At 38.4% G+C, this 19,342-nt stretch overlaps 1 protein-coding gene across 6 annotated transcripts in view; it reads right to left on the bottom strand.

Annotated features, from left to right (window-relative positions):
* The window catches only part of LOC116734123 (rho-associated protein kinase 2-like), a 39,278-nt gene that overhangs the window by 12,331 nt on the left and 7,605 nt on the right, over window positions 1-19,342 (bottom strand). For all 6 annotated transcript variants that reach the window (XM_032585294.1, XM_032585295.1, XM_032585291.1 and 3 more), the window contains exons 3-22: window positions 18,456-18,556; window positions 17,708-17,845; window positions 15,431-15,691; window positions 14,265-14,409; window positions 14,033-14,171; window positions 12,027-12,118; window positions 7,494-7,653; window positions 6,422-6,506; window positions 6,259-6,338; window positions 5,766-5,814; window positions 5,536-5,671; window positions 5,362-5,453; window positions 4,815-5,061; window positions 3,860-3,966; window positions 3,588-3,747; window positions 2,743-2,903; window positions 1,975-2,159; window positions 1,754-1,823; window positions 1,472-1,575; window positions 131-317 (exon numbers count right to left, since the gene is read on the bottom strand). In XM_032585294.1, the coding sequence (XP_032441185.1) occupies window positions 131-317; window positions 1,472-1,575; window positions 1,754-1,823; window positions 1,975-2,159; window positions 2,743-2,903; window positions 3,588-3,747; window positions 3,860-3,966; window positions 4,815-5,061; window positions 5,362-5,453; window positions 5,536-5,671; window positions 5,766-5,814; window positions 6,259-6,338; window positions 6,422-6,506; window positions 7,494-7,653; window positions 12,027-12,118; window positions 14,033-14,171; window positions 14,265-14,409; window positions 15,431-15,691; window positions 17,708-17,845; window positions 18,456-18,556 (2,699 nt within the window). The remainder of the gene's footprint in view (window positions 1-130; window positions 318-1,471; window positions 1,576-1,753; window positions 1,824-1,974; window positions 2,160-2,742; window positions 2,904-3,587; window positions 3,748-3,859; window positions 3,967-4,814; window positions 5,062-5,361; window positions 5,454-5,535; window positions 5,672-5,765; window positions 5,815-6,258; window positions 6,339-6,421; window positions 6,507-7,493; window positions 7,654-12,026; window positions 12,119-14,032; window positions 14,172-14,264; window positions 14,410-15,430; window positions 15,692-17,707; window positions 17,846-18,455; window positions 18,557-19,342) is intronic.

Below are 19,342 nucleotides of genomic sequence, written 5' to 3'. Positions count from 1 at the left end.
TTTAAGAAAAAGGTTTATTTGGTGTAAATATTTTCTGTATGATGCGGTCAAGTCTGTGTGTGCTGAGGCCAAATGAAACATTATTCTACTTGATTACTGCCAAAGTCCAGGCCAAATGACCATTTCTCACCGAGCCGATGGTGGCCTCCTTCTCACTCAGCTCCTGTTTGTGTCTCGCCATCATGTCCTTGATCTCCAGCTCCTTCATGATCTTCTCCTTCTCCAGAAGCGAGTACTGTTCCTCGGCGATGGAGCGAGCCAGTTGTTCAGAATCCGCTTTGGTCAAACTGCTTTCCAGCTGTGCTGCCAGAGAATCCCTGATCAGGGGGGAGAAACACATGAACCCTTATTAAGCTGCTGGAGCTGGATAAATCTTTCAACAGAACTTAATCCCTGGCATCATTATGCCAGTTAGAAATCCTCTGCCTGTGGTGAGTCGGAACATAATTAATCAATGACATTTTTGTCATTGACAGATCTTCGACAGAATGCTGAGCCAGCTTCTTTAACAGTAAACTTTTTATATTTGGGACATCTCCAAACTTCCATAATGGTGTAAAAAATCATGTTCTGTTTTTTGGCTGCAAGATGAATTCACTGGGAAGCAAAGACACTAATCTGGGAAGTCTGCTCCATTGTCAAACGCTAGATAATACAAGCTTTCTAGTTTTGAGACACAGCAACTCACACTGACAATGCAAGACAAACAGCTATAACAGCTGAGCTCTTTCACATTTTGCCACATTGCTACCGCAAATTTCAATGTGTTTTATGAGATAAACCAACACAAAGTGTCTAATAACTGTGAAGTTCAGGGAAAATGAAACTACTTCAAAAAATTTTGGCAAAAATGATAAATTGGAGTAAAATTTACAAATGTGGTAGGCCTGTCACAATAAAAATATTCCATGATGATAAATTGTCCCCGAAGGTATTAGGATAAACGTTATTGATTTTCAAGCAATAATGGAAATGGCATAATGATGCAAGGACACCCTTTCAAGGGTCAATAATCTTTCATTTCTAATTACTATTTAACACTGCTAATGGCAGCCATTTTAAATATCCAAAATAAATAAACAATAAAATGGAAACTGAAGATTCTCTAAACAAAATCGTCCTTCAAAAAAGGGGCTAGTTGAGGCCAGTGCACCAGACTGAAGCCTTTCGTCATCAAGGTTTTGGTAGAAAGAGAGAGACACAAAAAACAATCAATCATGCAAATGGAAGATGGATTATATAATTTTACTTCCAATTCACACATATTGCTTTGGTTTGTTCAGAAGTTTGTGTCTCAGTTTGACAGAGACTGATAAGTTCACAGGGGATTGTAGTTGTTGTGTATGCTATTTGCTTTTTTTATTTTTTCCATCCTTTCTCCATACATCTCAATGTTTCTTACTGAATCACAATTTTTTTCTGTTGGAACAGTGAATGTTGAAAGCAGTTGAATCTTGACAGGTACAGTTACCTTTCCTCCTGGTATTCTGCCAGCTGCTGCTGCGCCTCTTTATACATCTTATTCTTCTCATTGCATTCATCCTTCAGCTCACGAATCTGTGTCTTGTAAAGGGTCTACGGGAGAAAGAAAAAAAAACAGCACACAAGTTGCGGTTTTTACATCGCACATTAGCGCTTAATGATGCAGATTTATGATATTTTTTCCACTATGCTGAACATTCATGCTGTTGCTGACTGTAAAATATTCGGCTGTCGCTACTGTTTGACAGATGCACTAGAAAAGGAGAGTTACTGTGAAATACTGCTCTGCCTCCAGCTGGTCCTTCAGTTCCTTCAGCTGGCCATCAGCCTCTTGCTTTTCCCTGAAACGGTACCAAAAATCTGTCAATCACAGGCGGAGGCAAAGCTGAACACGAGAGCCAGAGCAGCCAAAAAAAACATGACAGACATCAAAGCTGGAGCACTGAGTGCGGTTGCAAATTGGGCTCATTCTGAAATGCTTTTGAGCCTGACCTGTGTAGCTTCTGGTTCTGCTTCTCCAGGCTCTGCTTCATGTCCAGCAGTTGGTTGAGTTCCTGTTTGAGCTGTTTCTCCGAGGAGGCGAGCGCAGACACCTGCTGTTTCTGCACTTTTAGATCCGACTGGCTCAAACTTCGCTTGCGGGTCTCCTGCTCCAGGCGGAGGGTGAGGTCCATCACCTGGACACACGAGCAAACAGAACAGGCCGTTAGGTAGAGAGCCATGTGGGGAGAAACTTCAGCTGCAGAAGAAAAAGTTATATGCTTCTCTTATCTAACTAATTTGAAAACATTTGTTGTAAATAAATGGGCCAGAAAAAGTAACATTTTCATAATGGGATTCTATGAGGGTTATTTTATACACGTTTATTTAATCCCAGCTGATACAGCAACCAAAAAATCACGTGATGGAAAATGTGCCCAGAATCCATTTAAAAAATGTATGCAAAATTATTAATAATAAATAAATACATCAAATATATTCACAATAAATTCCTTAATGAAATTTGAATTCATCACAGGCTAAAATAGTTTCATTTTAAAACATATTTTTCAAATAATTTTAGTATTTACAGGCACAAACTTCAATGTACCATAACATTTTTCAAATAAAATATTTCATTATATTCATCATTTTAATTACAGCATATGAATATGAACTCTTTTTGTATAAAGGAACAGGCATTTTTTCTACATTTAACTCCTATATTGTCACAAGCAGATTTTGAACAGCTCATGCATTTCTACATCTCAGAAAAGTTACCTCTTCAGAAAGTTTCTCCTTTTGTGCCTGCAACTCCTCCAGCTTTTGCTCTGCTTGTTTGTGATCACAGTCTAGCATGGAGTGCTCCTTCTTTAGTTGCAGCAGTTGTTCTTCCACCTGCAGCTTCAAGTTGCGCTCCTCCTGCAGGGTGCTCTCCATCCCTGGAACAAAAGAAACAAAACCAAAAAATAAATAAAAAATTGTTGATAGGATCAGTAAAACGTTTGTGCCTTTGCTATAAACTTGCATGTAGCACTAAGGGTTCTTGATTAGCAGAGTACTAGAAGATCAAACTGAATCTCATGTCACTTTTTAGTAGACATTATTTGAATAGCGTTGCTAAACTATAGATTTTATCTGTATAAAACCAAGTTTACACCTGCAGACAGACGTAAATGTCTAAAAGCTCTAAAATGCATTCATTCCACACCCAAAAACATTAACAAAAATCACAATTTCAAATTGAATGCATTTATTACTTTTTGAATACATTAGCTTTTGGAAATAGCAGGATGTTTCTCAATAGAAACCAGGTGGCTAGAGATTAAAAATTTTAATATAAATTTAAAAAATAATATTCTAGGCTTTACTGGCAAAACTGATCAGTAGAAATAGTGACAGGAAAAAAACAAAAAACAATTATAATCAATACTTTCTTAAGGTGATATTTTTGCCCCACTTGAATGAAAAATGTTTACATTGAGTATTTTTGTAATCAAAATTTCATAGGGTGACATTTTACTTCTCCAATAAAAGATCTATTAATCTTAAGGCTTTAACAAATTCTTACCAGGGCTGCCAGCACATTTATCAGCATCTATACGTCTATAGATTTTTCTGCTCACCTTTTAAGGCCTCAGATTTGGCTTCCTCGATAGATTTGTAGATTTCGCTTTTATCTACGAGTTTAGCTTTGGTAGCCTTATGCTCTGCCTCCTCCTGCTCCAGACTCTGCTGGAGCGACTTGAGCTGGAACGCAAGGTCAATCGCTTGGTTGTTCTTTTCCTGCAATCAAAGCATATATGTTAAGTTTTTTAGAATAATGTCTTTTACACAATAAAGTCTTTAATGGAGGAATATTTTGTATAGTAAAAGTGATTGGGAGAGAAGAAAATACCTTTTCGAGATTATTTAGCTTGGTCTGTAGCTCCTTTTTTTCACTGTTGACCTTGGAAAGAGAAGATTTCACCTCCTTCACTTCGTCTTCTAGGAGTGAAATTGTTCCTGAAGTGGAGGAATGTAAAAACAATCAAATTAGAGGGAAGCAACAATTTTGCAACAAACATGCAATAATTTAACACCTGGGCCGCTTATTTTTGGACATTCCCTATGTGACACCTCATGTTTGGCCTAAAACACACAAAATACGGCACTTTAAGTTTGTTTTCCTCTTCTTTTCCATGAATCAACCCTAAAGGAGACTTTGACCAACGGAAGAAAATAGCATGCGGCATCACGGCAAACAGGTAAATCTTTGACCTAACAAATTCCCCTCTGACCTCAGAGGGCGGCGTCTCTGTGTTACAGAGACCATGAAATTTAAAGCCACCTCTCAAGAAAAAAAAACAAACAAAAAAAACCCTGCAATGTTCTGGCGTCTTGCTTCACTCTCCACCTCTTCCAGCAGATGTTTCCACCTATGATCCAATATTTCCCAGGGCTGAATCCAAAAAGCGATTCACATCTAATTCTCAGTTCAACTGCACACTGCCAAGTTATGTAATGTCTTTCTTTTTCCAAAACTGAAGAGAAGTCTACTTCAGGAAAACACAAAAATCTGATTACTTTTAAATGTCTAGATCAGGGATGCCCAAAGTCTATCCTGGAGGGCCGGCATCCCGCATGTTTTAGTTCTCTCCCTGGTTTAACGCACCTGGACCAAATGATGGCTCGTTAGGAGGCCTAAGAAGAAGACTGACATGCTGAAAAGGTTGTTGGTACCACCAGGGAGAGAACTAAAACATGCAGGATGCCGGCCTTCGAGGACCGACTTTGGGTACCCCTGGTCTAGATCATAATTAGTGCGATGAACGATGAGTTAAACTGTCTGTTTAGCTGTTTCCGTGTCTCACCCTGCAGGTCAGCGAGGGTCTCCGTCCTGAGGTTGTGTTCTCCCCTCTCCTCCTCCAGCTCGACTTGCAGCCCCCTCATTTGCTTCTCCTGCTCCGCCTTGCTCGCTTCCAATCCGCTGCACTTTTTCTCCATCTCCCTGAGGCTGACTTCGAGGCTCTGGGCTTGTTTCTGTGTCTCCGCCTGGCTCCTCTTCAGCCGAGCCACCGCCTCCTGCTCAGCCTGCAGGGCATCGTTAGCCTCATTGAGCTACAGGTGAGAAACAGATGAAGTTAGTTCTCATTTAGCCTAAATGGCAAAACGTTTTTATTATAGCAGCAGATTTAGTAACATAAGGGGAAAATATCTGTTGTTTCAGAACAGAATAGAACACAAATACCATTCAATGTGTGATGAAATAAAAGTGAAGCAGCAGCAAAGTGACAAAATAGTATTTTGTTAATTAATCATGATACAAACGCATAAAAAACTTTGATGGCAAGTTCTAATTTTTCTGCGAGAAAAGTAAATCATGTTGTGGTGAGTAACAATACAGAGTTTCCTCCTCACCTGCTTTTGCAGCTGGATGTTCTTCTCATTAGATATTTGTGAGTGTTGGTTCCTCTTCTTCTGGTCCTCCAATTGGTCCCTCAAGTTGTTTACTGTAAAAACAGTCGAGAAGAACATTATTCTGATTTTGAAAACGATAAACCCAGTGTCAGATAAAGGTTGCTGGGTGCTCACATTCGTTTTCCAGGATGCGCTTCCTGTCTGCCTCCATCTCCACCTTGCGTTGGTTCTCCGCACTCTGGTGCTGCAGCAGGGCTCGCTCTCGCTCCAGCTGCCTCATGGAGGCTTCCACTTTCTGCCGACTGTTCATCTGATAAAACAAGAATGTAAACGCAAACTTACAGCTACCGTGTTATATCAGACAGGTTTAGAGCACCTGTAGCCACTTCTGAGTCCATTTTTACCTCCTTATCCAGTTCATTGACCAGCTTGTCTAAACGATTGGTGGCATTTCTGAAGACAACAACAAACTTGATTACAATTTTTCCATTAAAATATAGGATAGATAGAGATTTAAAAACAATTTCCTTTGTTAAAAACACAACACATTTGACCTGTTCTTTTAAACATTTTCTCCAATTTTCAAAAAGAGCAAACTGGTGAAATACAATAAATAAATAAAACAAAAATGAAGCCGAATTTGACATTACCACTCTTCTTCTCGTTTCATTTAGCCTATACTGCAACTACCATTATTATGATGTTAATTACTACCTCTTTCCTAAGTGATTCTGCTAATATATCAACAAAACATTAATCTGAAATGAATTCTGTTTATTCTTAAAATCACAATTTATAGATAACAGTGTATCAAAAAGTTGATTTATAGTTTCAGACTGTACAAACTGTGATATAATCCATCATAATGATGTTCAAATGTGTGTGTCTCATCCATACCTGCACTTCTGCTCCAGTTCATCTTTGGCCTGCATCTCATGATCAAGCTGCTCCTCCAGCTGCTTAACCTTTTTCTGCAGCTGCTCAGAGGAAAAACAAAGAAAAATGTCTTCCATCTATCCTCTCTGACAGGATAAAAAACTTTGGACACAAAGCCACTCACGTCTTTCTTGCTATCCGCAGAATTTTCTGTATCCTTACAGTCGTCTGAATCCTCTTCAGGGCTGCTGCCTGTTCCGCTCAGGAGCCTACAAATACAGAGAGGAAACCAATGAATGTATGCAACCGCTTTAATTGGTAGTAACACACAAGTCCAAACTTCAGGGAGCATGTGAGGTTCAAAGATCAAGCATAACATAGTGTCAGTTTGTAAAACCATTAATGTTACTCTAAAACAATTTGCTGTAAAGAAGCCCTGCTTTCTGACGTTTTTTTTGATGTGGCCAAACTCATAAAAGCATCTGCAGAGCCATGCAAAAGTATTCAGCTAAAATTTATTAATAATTGTTCAAATTAAAACCATACATTTAATTTTAGCAAGTAAAAAAAAATATGAAAAAGGAGAAAAGCATTTAAGGTTTTCAACGTTTTTTCCTAATGTGGTGTTAACATGTTGCGCCCACTCCATTATCAATTTAAACTTCTGTACCTAGTTTTTATTGTGAAATTCATTTAAAAGAATTAAAAAGCAATAAAAATTTACGAATTGTGTGATATTTATGAATATATACATATATATCATTGGAGTTTAGATGCAGAGTTGCTGCACTTGGTTATTTTCAGTACTGTTTACCATTTTGACAAATATGCCCAATAAAATTTGGCTACATACGAACAGTTACTCTGTCGTCTGTATTTAAGTAGCAAGTTTGTGGATTAAGGCAATTTAGCAACATAACTTTAACAAATAAATGTTTTTTTCCTCAATTTTTATGCTAAGTTAAAGTGAGGCAGGAAACTATGATAAATAAGACGCAGAGAGGGCATTTAAAGACACTGTCAGAACAAGGCGGCAGTATGGGTCTAAAACAGGGATCCAGTGTCTGGCTTCAGTGTGAAGCTGTTGTTTCCCGTTAAGCATTCCTGTAAATAGTCCTTCGTCAGTGCAAGGAACTGGCTTTTCTTCATATAAACTCATTACAGCATTACAAATAAATCAAAAATAAAAATTGAGCAATAATATATTCAGATAAAATACCAGTCAAATGAAAAGAACACAAGATTAAAAGACTTACTGATCCTCCTTGAAATAAGTGAAGCCGATAAATGGTAGCTGGTTGCCCGCAAACGCTCTGGGAGGAGGAAAAGTCTCAGCAGTTCCCTTTTCCACCTCTATTTCATCAAAGTTACTGGTGTCTATGTCGCTGTTCAGCTCTGGAACCACTGGAGCCACAGCTGGAATACAGGAGCAGAGGGCGAGTCGTTGAGTCAAACGGGTCAAGGAGGAGGAGGCGGTGCAAACCAGGAGGGTTAAAGTCGAAATAAAGATCCTGCTGAGTATAAAGACGTTACATTGCCTCAGTTATTTGCTGATCCTTTGAACCATTTCACATTTTACCATGTTACAAGAATTAACAGCGAATGATTAGAATATTATATTACAGTGTATAAATGGGAGGCATAAGGGAGGCAACAAAAGGTTTTTAATATTCTTTTCGAACAGAAATCTGAAAAGTGTGGAGTACATTTGTATTTCCTATGGCAGTAGTCTCTGGATCCACCTTATTCTGCTATTACAAATTTCCTCCACTGTCTTCTTTCTTTTGCCTCATTCACCTTCTTGTCAACTCTGAACTCTTTGACAGAGGCCATTGTAACCCAGGTGTCCGCCATGACCCAATCACCTTCCCTTTAAGCTGTCCCTTTTAAGTTGATTGTCATGTGTGCTTCCGGGTTTTGTTTTTTCTTCCCCACCTTGCTGCTGCTCACTGTTGGTTGTCATGTTGGTTGTTTATAAAACAACCTGGAGTTTCTGAATCGACTCATCACTCATTTAATCTCTAAAACTTGTAGATTGCGGTGAGTTGTTAAATACCATCTGACTTGACGTTGTATAGTATCTGCAATGATAGCGCCGCTAATATTTCCCTCCCGTTGAATCACTCGCCAGGTTGTGATCCATTGACAGCTGGTGAACCTTACTGATTTGAGCAAGTTATCATTGCATCCACCTCATCAGATAATCCGTTACTCGATGGTGAGTAGATAATAGGGCGTTATTTTCGCTCTGCTCCGCCAGTTAGCATTAGCATTAGCTCTGATCCATCGACAATCAGTGGCCCACATCAGTTTAGTCTACTTATTAATTACTTACTTAATGAAGAATCACACTGTTGCAGCCGAATTAAAGAGCACACCTTTAATATTTAAGGGTTTACCTTTCAACTTTAGATTTGATTATTTTTTCCATGATTTCTTTATTGGTGTTGCATTCCATGTTGGTGCAGCAATGAAATTTGGTACCTAATATGATTTAGTTTGTAGCTACTTTGATCAATCACATTTGTAAGTTGATTGATTTGATTCAATATTGGTTGTTTGTAACGACTGCTGATTATATTATTTAGGCAATTTTGAACTTGAATTATGAAGTGCGCTTTTTCTAAAAAGGATTTAATTTTTCTTTTTATCTTCTCCTTTCTTTTTTATTTTTTCTATGAAGTTGTTAAAATATAGCAAGTATGGCGGACACCTGGGTTACACCATGGTCTGTTCAGGCTGATGATAAGTGTTCTGCTATAAAAGCATTCTGCATCTGAACTGATTATCTCATTTCACATGCCTGCTGTGTTCCTTATAAATGTTAAAATAACTTGATGATGCCGTTTCTCTGAAGTCTTCACAAAACAGCTGTGCTGCACTTATCCTTATAGATTAAAATAAAAAAGTGACTTTTAAGGGCCATTTATTGCATTGGGTTTTAGCTAAGTGCATCAAGATAAAGTAGCCTTGTTTTTAAGATTTTACTTGGAAGAAAACTGTGGGAAAAAAATGATATCATCCTCCTTCCACTTTAACATTACAACTTTTGGTCCCTGCCATAAATGCAGTGAATATAGAGGTTGCAATGTGACAAAATGTGAAGAAGTTCCAGCAGGCGAAGAGCATTTAAAAACCCTTCCTTGAAAACATTTTAGCACTGAATATGTTTTTTCACCCCTTTCAGTCAGCCCTGTGCCAACTTTGGCAGGGCCTGCAGTAGGAGTACGTTTTCTACAGGTTGGCGTGAGCTTGACACCACTCCTTTTCCCCACACAGTGCTTGCTTTGTGCCCCACACACACAGCTACCTTTCACAAATGAATCCTGACCACAGCAGCAGAAAAAAAAAAATACAGCACCCTCTGCTCTCCTTTCACAAGAGCAAGCACACTTTTGAACACGGCACGGCGTACAGACACAAATCCGTGCAGGGGCCAATCAGATAAAAATGGTCCTTTAGTCTATAAAAAGATTCCAATTAAATAAAAAGGAAGCAGTCTCAGACGGGTGTAATTCTGGCTCTATGCAAGCAGCTCATTGCTGTTAGGTCGGGACTTGACCGTCAGTTTGATGAATACACAGGAATGAAAATCAACGTAGGGGGTGATATAAAACTGGAAACTTAAAAAAAAAAAAAAAAAAAGTCAAACATGTGGTGAGACAGAAAGAGACATGGATGGCCTTGTGGCAAGACTTCCCAGAATGCTCTCTGATAGGGAGAGTCTAATGACAGGCAGCCGCGGCCACAGTGAGAGTGAAAAAGAGAGTCGAAACCCTTCGAAACGGGGCGCCCCTCTCATTAGATGAGGCCACACGGTCGTCCCGCCCGTTGCTACGGAGGATGCGCCTTTCTCAGCCCCTGCATCCACTCGTCCATCATTTCACTGCAATCATCGCCGTAAGCAAATAGAAGATAAGAGTCGCAGCACAGAGCGAAGGCCTTACGTAGCAGGGAGTCGTTTCATTCTTAAAGATCTAAAGAGTGCACAGATAGAGCTCTGCAGGAAACAAGAAATAGATCTTTCTCATGTTTCCAGTATGTGTTGAGCCTGTGTGTGTTGGAGACAGAGAGAGAGAAAGAGGACATGCATGTGCAGCGCAGCAGTGGCACAGCGGTGGTTTTATGTTCCAGACTGCAAGGCTCTGATCAGAACTTTCGTCTGCCCTTATAATCAGAGCCAGGTGCAGCGGAGAAATGGAGAGGCGAAAGGAAAAGGCTCTGAATGTAATCACTCACAGACACAAAGGTGCTCTTCATAATCCTAATGTAGAAATTCTAATTTTCTTCCTCTTTTTTCCCCACATATCCCATAATTTCAGCAATGTACAAAGAGCTTCTTGTGAAGACTATTTTTTTTGTTTTATGTTACAAAGAGAAGTGCACACAGTAGATTAATGTTATCCAAATCTCATACTTAATCTTACGGACCTGTATGACAAGATTTTTATCTGTCATATGTACACAAAACCGTCCAGAGACAAGAACCTGATCAGAATCAAGTAATATTAAAACATTTTATGAGTTATGAGTTAAAATATTAAAGATATCCATGTTAAAGTAACTGACTTGAAATTAAATGTTTTGAATATGGCAATTACATAAAATGTTATGGAAAAAAGAACACAAAAAGCGTGGCAAGAATATGGAAAACTAATTTAATAATTAACTAAACATCAAAACAATATAACATTGCTTTCCATGACAAATATTGTATAAATCATAAAAGCAAAACAATTGATGAAAATCAGAGATAAAAAAAATAATACTTTGAGTGATGCTCCAGAGGAGAGGGAGAAACAAAACAAAGTTTCCCTCACCTCAACTTTTGCTGTACACTGCTGATCAGCTCTGTCTTATTAGGGTCATGCTGCTTTACCACCGCAATTAAGAAGGCCTAGGAATGTCTATTAAGCAGCTGGCTGCAGGATGCCAACCTCAGAAGAAAGACCAATTATCCAGCTAATAAATGGTTAATTAGTCACTTAATCTTCAACTAAACTGCAAGTGTGTATAATTTTAGAATTAAAAACAACAATTAAAATAGTGGACAATGTTAGTAAAACTGCCATAATCAAGTCATTTAATTTCACCAACAGTGGCTGCCGTTGCTCTCATTCCAGCATGTTGTCTTTTAAATTTTAAATACATTAAGTCTTTAAATAATTTGAAGACAACACATTTTGTTTTTGCTTCCATGTTATGATATCTTGCATTTTTGAAAAATAGAAATTGTTTTATTTTCATCCCTTGCTGGAAGTTTCCAAAAACTGAACAGTTTTTACTTTATGTTTTTGTTGTTAAGCGGACCAATCTCAATGCACGTTGTGTTTGGTCAACGACAATAAAAATATAGATTCATCTAAATTCCAAAGCAAACCCACACTGGGTTGATGTCGTTAAATACATGACAGCAACACAGTATTACTTGAAATCTGCTGCAGTTATCTTTAATGCATTTTTAAGATATACTCCATATGAGCTGATTTCCAGAAGGATTTGAGAAATAACATGATGTCCTGCTCTACAAAGCATCCCGTAATTTGATGCCAGATATGAGACCATATGGAGAGCATGTGTAGCATAAGTGAAGGCTTACTGGTGCAGGGGCTGGAAATAAACTGAAATCACAGGCTAAAGCAGAGCAAATCTGGAAAGGGAATGGAATGAGCTGGAGGTGATAAGACAGAAATGGCAACAAGACTAAGGCACACATTACCAGACATGGGAATAACAGAGGAAACCTACACCTGCACAGACTCAGAGACATGCCCCAGGTGCCCACTTACTGTCACGGATGTTGTCAAAGGTCCACTGGTCGTCCTTGAAGAAGGGGTGACGTTTGATCTCATCCACTCCAGTGCGGCCCAGTCGAACCTTCCTGCACACAGCAACAAGGAGGACACAGACACATTAAGAGGCAAGTTGCCTTAGTGAGAATGCAAAACACTCCCCACATCATCCCGCCCCTCCACCCACCATCACTAACATGTCAACCCAAAAACACAGAGCCCAGTGGAATGACTGCTCTGACCAAACTGGCCAGAATGGAGAACCGCATGACTGCTGCTGCAGAGAACCTCCTGTGTTCAGCCAGAACCAAGATAATATAGTTTCAGAATGGCAGAAAGTTAGCACGAGGAACCATCGGTGACACAGAAGCTTCCCTCCTTCAACGCCTCTCTGCATCCCCCCACCCCCAGTACCTCTGGGTGCATGGCGGCAGAGGGGTGTGGCAGTTTGGGCTTGCCACGTGTGGGACATTCCAGATCAAGCAAGAAGGGGAGAGAGTGGAGTTTTCTGATGGGTGCATTAAAAAGAAAAAAAACACGTGCAACCGAGCTAAGTTTAAAAGCTATGCCTTAGTGCCCAGAACACTAAAGGAGTAAATAGGAGTAAGAGAAATGGAAATTGGCAACAGTCAGGTAGAAAATGTTGCACATTATGAATTGAAAAAACCATAAAGGAAAAATGAGATAACTCAAAGAGAGATGGGATGGGGGGAGGGAGGGGATCGAGACCGGATGGGTGATCCAGCAAAATGGGAAGACAATGACAGAGTATGTGGGTTAACTGCATGCAGTGATTAGCGAATGTGTGTGTGTGAGACTGCCTCACATACACACATCTGATTCTGTGTGTGGTGAGAGAATAGTGAGTGAGAAGGTAAATAAACTCAGTGAGAAGGAAAAAATGAAAGGCTGCTCTGTAGAGAAGCAGAAAGGGCTTGTGTTTGAAGCCTGTTCTGGGGAGGGGTCAGTAATATAAACAGGAAGTGGTCGCTTCCACTGGAAACGGCCACAAAGCAGGACCACTACCCATTTATTCATTCATGAATGAATACATCAGCAAAGAATTTATGCTTAAATTCTGATGTCATAAACAAACCTTTGGATTCATTCAGTTATTTTAGGCAAACAGACTCATAAAAAACATTGTCTAATTTGAAAATACTTCAACAATGAATAATTCCTAATTTCACTATTGCCTGGAGTGCATCAAATTGAATGTTTTTTTTATTTATTTTTTTATATGGGTTAAATAACTCACTGATCAGGGTGGAATTTTCTAGATAACACCAAAAGCAGTCGAAAAACAAATGTCAGCTGCCTAAGGAGATTTGTATTGAGTTATGATCTTTTTAAATTGTTATACATAAAAATGATCAACATCATAATCATCTTCAAATCTGCTTTTCTGCTTCAGCATATGCCTGAAGTTGAGCTAGTCATTCCATTATGACCAACTCAAACTGCCACACCCCTCTGCCGCCATGCACCCAGAGGTAGAGGGTTGAGGGGATACAGAGAGGAATTTTGGTTTTGTTCACAAACTGGTTTCCATTTTTGAACAAAACAATATAACTTTACCTCAAAGATCAATAATTAATAAAATTATGACAATTTTGTTTGGATTTCTAATTTTTTGTTAAGTATGACTGTCCCATTTTTTTTCTGTCAGTGTACTGCTGCTGGTGATTTCCAAGAGGAACCAGTAAAGTTCAATCTAATTCAAGCAAATCTAAGAACACGTTTGTTTTTTTTGTTTTTTTGGGCGATCCTCTCTTGTATCAAGACCCAGACGACCAAACAGTTAGTAGATCTATAATTGGGTAATGCAGACAAACATACACCTCTCACATTCTCAGATCATGTAGCGTTAACTTACACACATACAATGATTTTTATATGTGTAAATGGCTCCAGCTAATCAGCATGTTCATACACATGAAGTGGATTATGATTTATTTTTAAAAAATGGTCTAAGAACATTTGACAATGTTTGATGAGCAAACCTGTCAGTGAGAAAGGCACTTATGAGATCTTTGGCATTCTGAGACATCTCTACATCGTCCGGAAAGACCAGAGCGTTATGGTGGTTCATGATCTTCCCATACGTTCCGATGAGAGACTCGGCATAGAACGGAGTTTCGCCTGTGATGAATATTAGACATTAAAACTTTCTAGATTTTTACCAATAAACCCACAGAAAGAAGTTCATACTTGTGAATTTAAAATGTAACTCACCAACAAGCAATTCATACAGAGAAACTCCAACAGACCACCAGTCACATTCCCGACCGTAGGTCCCATCACCGCCTTGAGACTGAAGCACCTCAGGGGAGATGTAGTCTGGTGTGCCTACAGCTGTCTCACAGTGCACCATACCAGACTGCAGACAAGCACACACACAATCACAAGTATAAGATTCAAAGTATCAGGTCTGTGGACACTGATTAATATATACCGAGATGATCTGTGTCAAAGTGCCCAACTAAACCCGTCTTCCAACACCTGTGGTTTATCTTACAGAACACATCATAGCAAACTGTTTTGTAAGCTGTGCTAGTTTGCGGATCCAAAAAAGTCAACTTTTTATGTTTTACAACGGTAATCACAAAATAAGAGACAGTAGTGGCTGCTGAAGCCCCCGTTTGGCACTGCTTATTCTTAATTTAATCAAATTAGTGTCTAGGAAGAAAAACTTTTACCTAGAATGATTAAGTTTTTCTGTCAGGGTACTAATATTTTTTCTCAACAAGGTGTTTTTCTTTGAGTTATACCTTTGTTATAAATATTATTGAATTTAATCTTAAATTATATTTTTAGTTAGCTGTTTTATTTGAAATATTTTGCTTCTGGTACTTATTTTTTATTTTTGCTTATACAGTTTTTACTTTTTAATTCTATAATTTTTAAAATGTTACTGATGCACTTTGTATTTTCTGTCTTGAAAGATGCAAAATAAATGAAGCTTACTGTTATAATTTATTTAGTTAATTACCAGCAATACAAGTCTTTTTATTTAACTATATAAGAAATTAAATCGTAAGAAACCATAATGCATGTCGAGGTGTTTGTAACGAGTTCAGAGGATTTCCCCAAAGACACAAATATGTAGGAGCAGCTATTTTAAAAAGCTGTGGTGAAAAGCTGAGAAACACTTCCTGCTCCACACCAGAGGCAGAACCACAGAGGCATTTTGATTTGATAGCTTGGAAAATAAATCCTGAAGCTTTTCAAAACAGCTTCAGTGCAATTTTGAGTGCCACTTCCACTATTTGAACACCTGATGGTGCACTAGAGCTCTAAGTAATAATGCAAGAAACATATTTCCCTGACAAAGAATAACTTCTAAAGTTTCTGAAATACTGAAACATCTCATTCACTCCAATTCACAACAATAAGCCTACCGAGTTCATCCTCATGCAGGTGCCAAAGTCGGCTAGTTTGAGGTGTCCGTGCTGGTCCAGCAGCATGTTGTCCGGTTTAATGTCACGGTGGATGAAACCCATAGAGTGGATGGCATCCAGTGCCAGCACCAACTCAGCCGTGTAGAAGCGAGCCCACTTCTCGGGGATGTCGTAGTTTATGGTGAGCGTGACCACATCTCCGCCAGGCATAAACTCCATCACCATGTAGAGGTTCCGATCATCTTGGAAAGCGCAGCAAAGCTGGAATGAAGTTCATTCCGCACATTAATGTCATTTTGAAGTGTTTATAGATTTTGATACAGATTTGACAACACTGGTTTATTTCTACACAATTGGTTTTCATTGTTCAACAGCCAATAGTGAAAGTCAAAAATCATTACTGCAAACTTCAACCAATCAATCAATCAATCAAATTTTATTTGTATAACACATTTCAGCAGCAAGGCATTTCAAAGTGATTTACATTATATCAAACACAGAAACACAAAGTCATCAAGTGGGGGGTTCTTTCTTTTGCATCCATAAAAGATTTACCGGTTACACTCCTACTGTGTTATATGGAACGAAATACCTATTGGTATTTTTATTCCCACTCATGCTCACAATCCCGCAGTTTAAAACGATGTAAACAGCCTTTCAACGGGCTTCCGGCACGAGGCTTCATACACCTCTTTCACGGAGCAGGGACTCCGTCGTCCCTCACGGATTTGATGCCAGGATTATGACATTCAAAATCACAACCAGGTTGAACTGATTTATCTAAAACATTAAGTTATTGTAACTTAATTAGTTTAGTTTTCAAAATTTTAATTTAAACATATGTTCTATTTCAAGTTCATTCAAAATTACTTAGATAACACACAAGTTCCTTGTTACAACTTTATAGCAAATAAAGTTGGCTATAAAGTTGTACAACAACTTTATAGCAAATAAAGTTTGCTATAAAGTTGTAACTAACCAGTTTGAAACTTATTTCAAACTGGATTCTTGTTCCACATCTTTTGATTGCCTTAGCAATTAATAAAACCATTAAGGTTGTAGGATTTGATTGAAACATCTGGATTAACAACACGATACATATCTGCAAGATGATCTAAAGAGGCGTTGTCTGTGAAACTGCTTTTTGTTTCTTGTTTTTTTTTTCCCTGTGTGGGATCCTATTATGGATGGGATTCCTGCCGTGTTAAAGGTGTGCCCGACAAATAGCTGAAATCTCAAAGTGAAAACTTGTGGGTGGTTCTGTTGCTGCAAGAAGACAAATGGTGTAAACATGAGTAAGGCTAGAGTGAGCCACTTGCAGAAGGATGCAGCAACATTGCACAGCTAAAGCTGCAGAATTCTGAGGAAAACACTGATGTTTTGTTTTTAGTCATTTAAATTGTGACCATATTCTAATTAGAATACCCTAAATTTGGGAGATGTCCTAAAACTTTGGGATTAACAATGTCCATTTACCAAGCAACTCATGACCACTAAGTGTTATTAAAGTAGCAAGAAAGCAGAGGTCCTATACAGTTTCCATACTTTTCTAAACTAACGTTTTCAGATTTCCCAGTCTATTTTCGTCCCATTTTATGTTAATAATTACCTTTTTCAACCACCACAGTAATTTATTTCAATGACTCTACTGGAGGTGTTTTAGCCTGAATGCGTCAGTGACTCAGCAGTCAGGAATTTAAAAAGTAAAAGCCTGTTGAATGTGCAAGTAATAGTTGGACTGTCAACAGATTCTCTCATCTAGCATAGGCGTCTTCACTGCTTTGCCGTTTTAATCTCTCCTTGTCAGGCCTCCTAATTTATGTGGACAGGTACGTCTAGATAGAGTCGCAATGTTCACTTTTCAGCAGCGTCGTATAAGACATTGAATGCAGTGTAATAACCTAAACTTGTTTTAAACTTCTCTTAAAATTCTGGGTTTCTTTGTTAACAGGATGCTGTTTGTTCACTAATGTTCTCTAAGAAAGCTCTTAGGCCTTCACAGGACAGCTGGATTTATAGTGAGATTAAATTAAACTCATGTTGCACTGAATTTACCATTAAGGTGACTTCTAAAGGCATTTGAGTCTCTTTAATTCAGAGGTACCAAAGTAAAGGTATAATAATGGATACCCTCTATGTTTTCCTTCCATTTTGCAATAATGTACCACTTTGTACTGGTCTATCACATAAAAGCCTACGAAAACACATGAAAAAGGTTAAAGAGGGTATGAATATTTTCGCACTGTACGTGTTGCGGAAAGAAATACACATCCACACCTGAACAATCCAGGGACTGTTGGAAAACGCCATGATGTGCCTCTCCTCCCAGAAGAAGGCCGAGTCTGATCTTTTGATCATTTCAAACTTGCTGAGCTGCTTCATGGCGTAAACCTTCTTCGAGGCCTTGTGACGGACCTGTAAATAAGGCCAGTCGGATAGAGAGAGGTGGTGATGTAAACTGTAACAGCTGCACAAGGACAATAAGGAGAAAACTGTTGGCAAGTCACCATTCTGCTGAGATAATAGCAGAGATTCAGACATGAGACGGGAAGCAGTCAGTGTTGTACACACCCATAAGAAGACATGCTTACACAAGTGCTAAGCACAAACACAGACGAGTACCCCTTCACACCCCCTCACCAGATTTCATATTCATACCCCACACAAAGCCTGTCCGGACTCGTTCCAACAGACAAACATCTTATCAGATACCTGATTCTACCAGCAGAAGAAAGGCAGTTAAAAGACGAGGCCAAGAGGAGAGCGAGGAATTACAGCCAATTTCAAAATGTATGATTCACTAAGTAGGAAATGATGTGAAAAATATTTTACAGTTCTGTTTAAAACAGGGTGTTTTAAAATTTGTCTTGATGGTTGCTCCCTCTAGTGGCCCAGAAGCAAAATCTTAAATTCAGGAAAAGCAGGAAAAAATTCTCTACTTCAAACGCAGAGTTTAACAATGAAATAAAAAGATTAAAGTAAATATTTTCTTCTTTTATAGGGCACTAGAAGAGAAACGCCTCACCAGTTGCACTTCACCATAAGCTCCTCTTCCGATCAACTTCACTCTTTCAAAGTCGTCAAGCTTCACCTGCAGCTCTTGGAGTTCATTCACCAGCTTCTCATCTGCAGATAAGAGATGGGAGTAAAATACTTCAGCAACCCAAAAGTTCAAGCTGCTGCCACTTATATTTAAAATACCTTTTGGAGATTTTTTTTCAAATGTCAAGGAAAATTTACTTTTTGTGATCTGCATAGTTTATCATCTCAATTTCAAATGGAACTGCAGAGAAAACATGGACAATACCATCAATTTACTTAGATTAGTCTTGCGGTCCAGTTTATAATTGTCCAAAAGGCAATGACACTTTTCGAACAAGAATTTGAGTAAATCAAAAGCTGTTAGGACAAGAACTGGAATGTATATATATACATACATATATATAAATAAAATAAAATAAATAATATGAACTAAAAGAACGCTTATTTAATTAGAAAACGTATTTAGGGGATATGTTACTAAAACAAAAACAAAATAAATGGCAGAAGTAATCAAGATGCTTGAATGGATAATTTTAAATAAAAACAAACAACACATCTCAAAATATATCTGTAATAATTACACATACTTGCATTAAGTTAATTTAGTTAAACATACATTTAACTAAAACACTTTGTGGGCGACAAATCTATGTGAGGTGAAACTAAGGAGGAGAATTTGATCCCAGCAACAAAATTCAAAAGTGTTTCAAATAAAACCACTCTGCACACACATCGATCATTAACAATGTTGCAGATTGTTTATGAACACAATCAGCCTCTGAAAAAGATAAGTCTAAAGATAAGAGCTAGAAACACTCCCACCCATTTTGGACTTTTATATTAAGGTGCAACTCTTGGCATCAAGGTTTA

Source organism: Xiphophorus hellerii, chromosome 15 (assembly GCF_003331165.1).
Source record: "Xiphophorus hellerii strain 12219 chromosome 15, Xiphophorus_hellerii-4.1, whole genome shotgun sequence".
NCBI lineage: Eukaryota > Metazoa > Chordata > Actinopteri > Cyprinodontiformes > Poeciliidae > Xiphophorus > Xiphophorus hellerii.
This window is presented reverse-complemented; position numbering and strand designations above follow the sequence as displayed.